At 43.3% G+C, this 2500-nt stretch overlaps 1 protein-coding gene across 1 annotated transcript in view; it reads left to right on the top strand.

Moving 5' to 3' along the window:
• LOC122254858 (centrosomal protein of 104 kDa) overlaps positions 1-2500 on the top strand; it is a gene marked incomplete at its 5' end in the record, with an annotated part of 71359 nt that overhangs the window by 58376 nt on the left and 10483 nt on the right. The window contains 2 exon segments of the mRNA XM_086544473.1: positions 874-995; positions 1551-1595. Coding sequence (XP_086400599.1) covers positions 874-995; positions 1551-1595 — 167 coding nt within the window.

Below are 2500 nucleotides of genomic sequence, written 5' to 3'. Positions count from 1 at the left end.
GCTGCCTGTCTGCTGTTGCTTTTTTTTATTGTTGTCTTTTTTTTTTGCAGTCATTTACTGTTATCTGTGTCGTTATGATTTACTGGCTGATTAGTGTGCAGTGGTCTCTAATATGCATTCACACAGTGTCTGATGTTTCCCATTTGTTAACCTGCTATTTATCGTGTCTTATCTTTTTATGATTTTGAAAATCACATATTTTTTTTTCTCTCAATCTATTTATCACGTACTTACTTATACTGACATAGATATAATAAAAAAGAAACGACGAAGTTTCCTCCATATACGTGCATTGGCTTTCTCTCTTCATCAGATCCTCTAGATCTCTTTATTCCTCCTGGCGCCCTACAGTCTATCCTATCTCGCTCGTGGCTCTCTTCACGCCCGTCTGCTCTCCTCTGTCTTCTTCCCTAAGGGGCAGGGGGGAGGGAGGGGGGTAGCATGTGCTCTGGGAACTTCTATTTCTTCTATATCATTCTTTTTCTTCCTACTCTTCCCCCGGATATTGGCCTCGATGCTTTTATTTCGTTTTTGATGACTACACGACTATAAGTCTGCCTGACTTCTCTCTCTCTCTCTCTCTCTCTCTCTTCTTTCTTTCTTCTTTCTCACATTCATAATACTCTCTCTCACTGACTCTCACCCTTTTTCTGTATCCGTCCCTATCTGCCCCCTTCCTTCCTTCCTTCCTTCCTTCTCAATCCTTCCTTATCCTACGATAACCATACTCCCTCCCCCCCGGCCCCACCACCACCACACGCTGAGCCCTAATCCTACCGTCCACCCACGACGCTGCAGCCCCCACCCCTACCCCCACCCCCTGCCCCCTCCCTGTCCCGACGACCCTTATTCACCGCCGCTCTGTTTCTCCAGCGCGAGGCCGCCGCCGCTGCCTCCTCCGCCCGCGTCCGCCCGTCGCCGTCTCAGTCTCACGGCCCCCCGCACCCAGGAGCCTCCGCGGGCGCCTCCTCCAGCTCCACGCCCAACCACACCAGGTAAGAGGTCGTCGGCGCGGGCGTGCGTCTCTTGCATCGCCGTGTTGTTTGCTGAAGGTGGTGCTGAAGGGGGCGAGTGACGATGCAGCCTTGTGTTTCATAGGTCGTTTATTTTGATCATTGTTAAACAGCCTTGTGATCATTTTTTTTTCTTCTGATTATGCTCTTTGATTAAGAAAATACGTGCCATCGGGACATCGGGATTTGAGAGATTGATTCTCGTCGGGATTAGTTCGTGTGATTCTGTTTGGACATTCAACATCCTCACAATAAGTGACATGAGCAAATAACAAGGCGTACGTATCGACGCTGGTCAGCCACGCACTATCAAATAACATTAGCTTTGACTATGAACTATGAACCATACATTTCGAAACAGTTTAGGATTAATAAGTGTACATTTTTTTTTCTTCTTCAGCTTCTCTCTCTCTAGTCTTTCAATCTATTTTCCTTTTTCTCTTATATTCATACATAGTCTTTGCTGGTTATACAACCAGTGAGATGAACACACACACATGGGAGTGTCTGTGCTATGGTGCTATTAATTAATAAAAGGTTGATTCTTATTCCATTTGTACACAGACGGATCTGGTTGATGTTGTGAGTACGTCTACAAAAATGCCTTGCATATCTAGCTCGCAATATTGCTCAATATCTTAGTTCTTTGCAACATTGTGACACTGGTGATGTGACGCCTGTTTATGGCCATACCATTGCATGTACTCATTCTTATCTGTATGAGGATATTAGTGAGTTTTGTTCTGTTTGTATATATATATATATATATATATATATATATATATATATATATATATATATATATATATATATATATATATATATATATATATATATATATATATATATACACTTATATATATATATATGAATAAAAGGGATTTAAATGAAACTGAATATTTTCACAGCACAAGAGATGTGCGTATGCGTGTGTGTATGGATGTGCCTGTGCGTATGTATGTATGTGTGCACGGCTGCCTCAATGGAACGAGATTATTCATGGTCACTGCGGGCGTGTGTGGCTGACTCCTATTCGCGCTCACCTTTGTTGTTTATATAGTTCAGTTAAGAATGTAAGGTAATGAGAAGGAATAAGAATAGAGAGAGGTGGAGAAGGAGGAAAACGAAGGAAACGAGGAAGAAGAAGAAGGAGAGGAGATGGAAGGATTGGAAGAAGAAAATGGAGGGGGAAGGATGTGAGTGGGAAAAGGAGGAGGAAGAGGAAGAGGAAGGATAGGACGAGGAATAAAGAGAAAGAAGAGGAAGAGGACGAAGAAGAAGAGGAGGACGAAGAAGAAGAAGAAGAAGAACAGAGAGGAGGAATTATAATAACAAGAAGAAAGAAAAAATAAGAAAATGGAAGAAGAATGGAAGGGAGGGAGGAAAGAGAAGGATACCGCTCCCCCCCCCCCCATTCTCCCGAATCACGCACGTTTGTTTATTGTGAGTCATGTGTTGCCAGTCAGACTCGCTTCTCGTCCTCCCAC

The sequence above is a fragment of the Penaeus japonicus genome, unplaced genomic scaffold (assembly GCF_977035675.1).
Source record: "Penaeus japonicus unplaced genomic scaffold, GWHDUDI00000001_assembly GWHDUDI00000015, whole genome shotgun sequence".
Taxonomy (NCBI): domain Eukaryota; kingdom Metazoa; phylum Arthropoda; class Malacostraca; order Decapoda; family Penaeidae; genus Penaeus; species Penaeus japonicus.
Note: the sequence above shows the minus strand (reverse complement) of the source record. Positions and strands in the feature narration are given on the sequence as shown.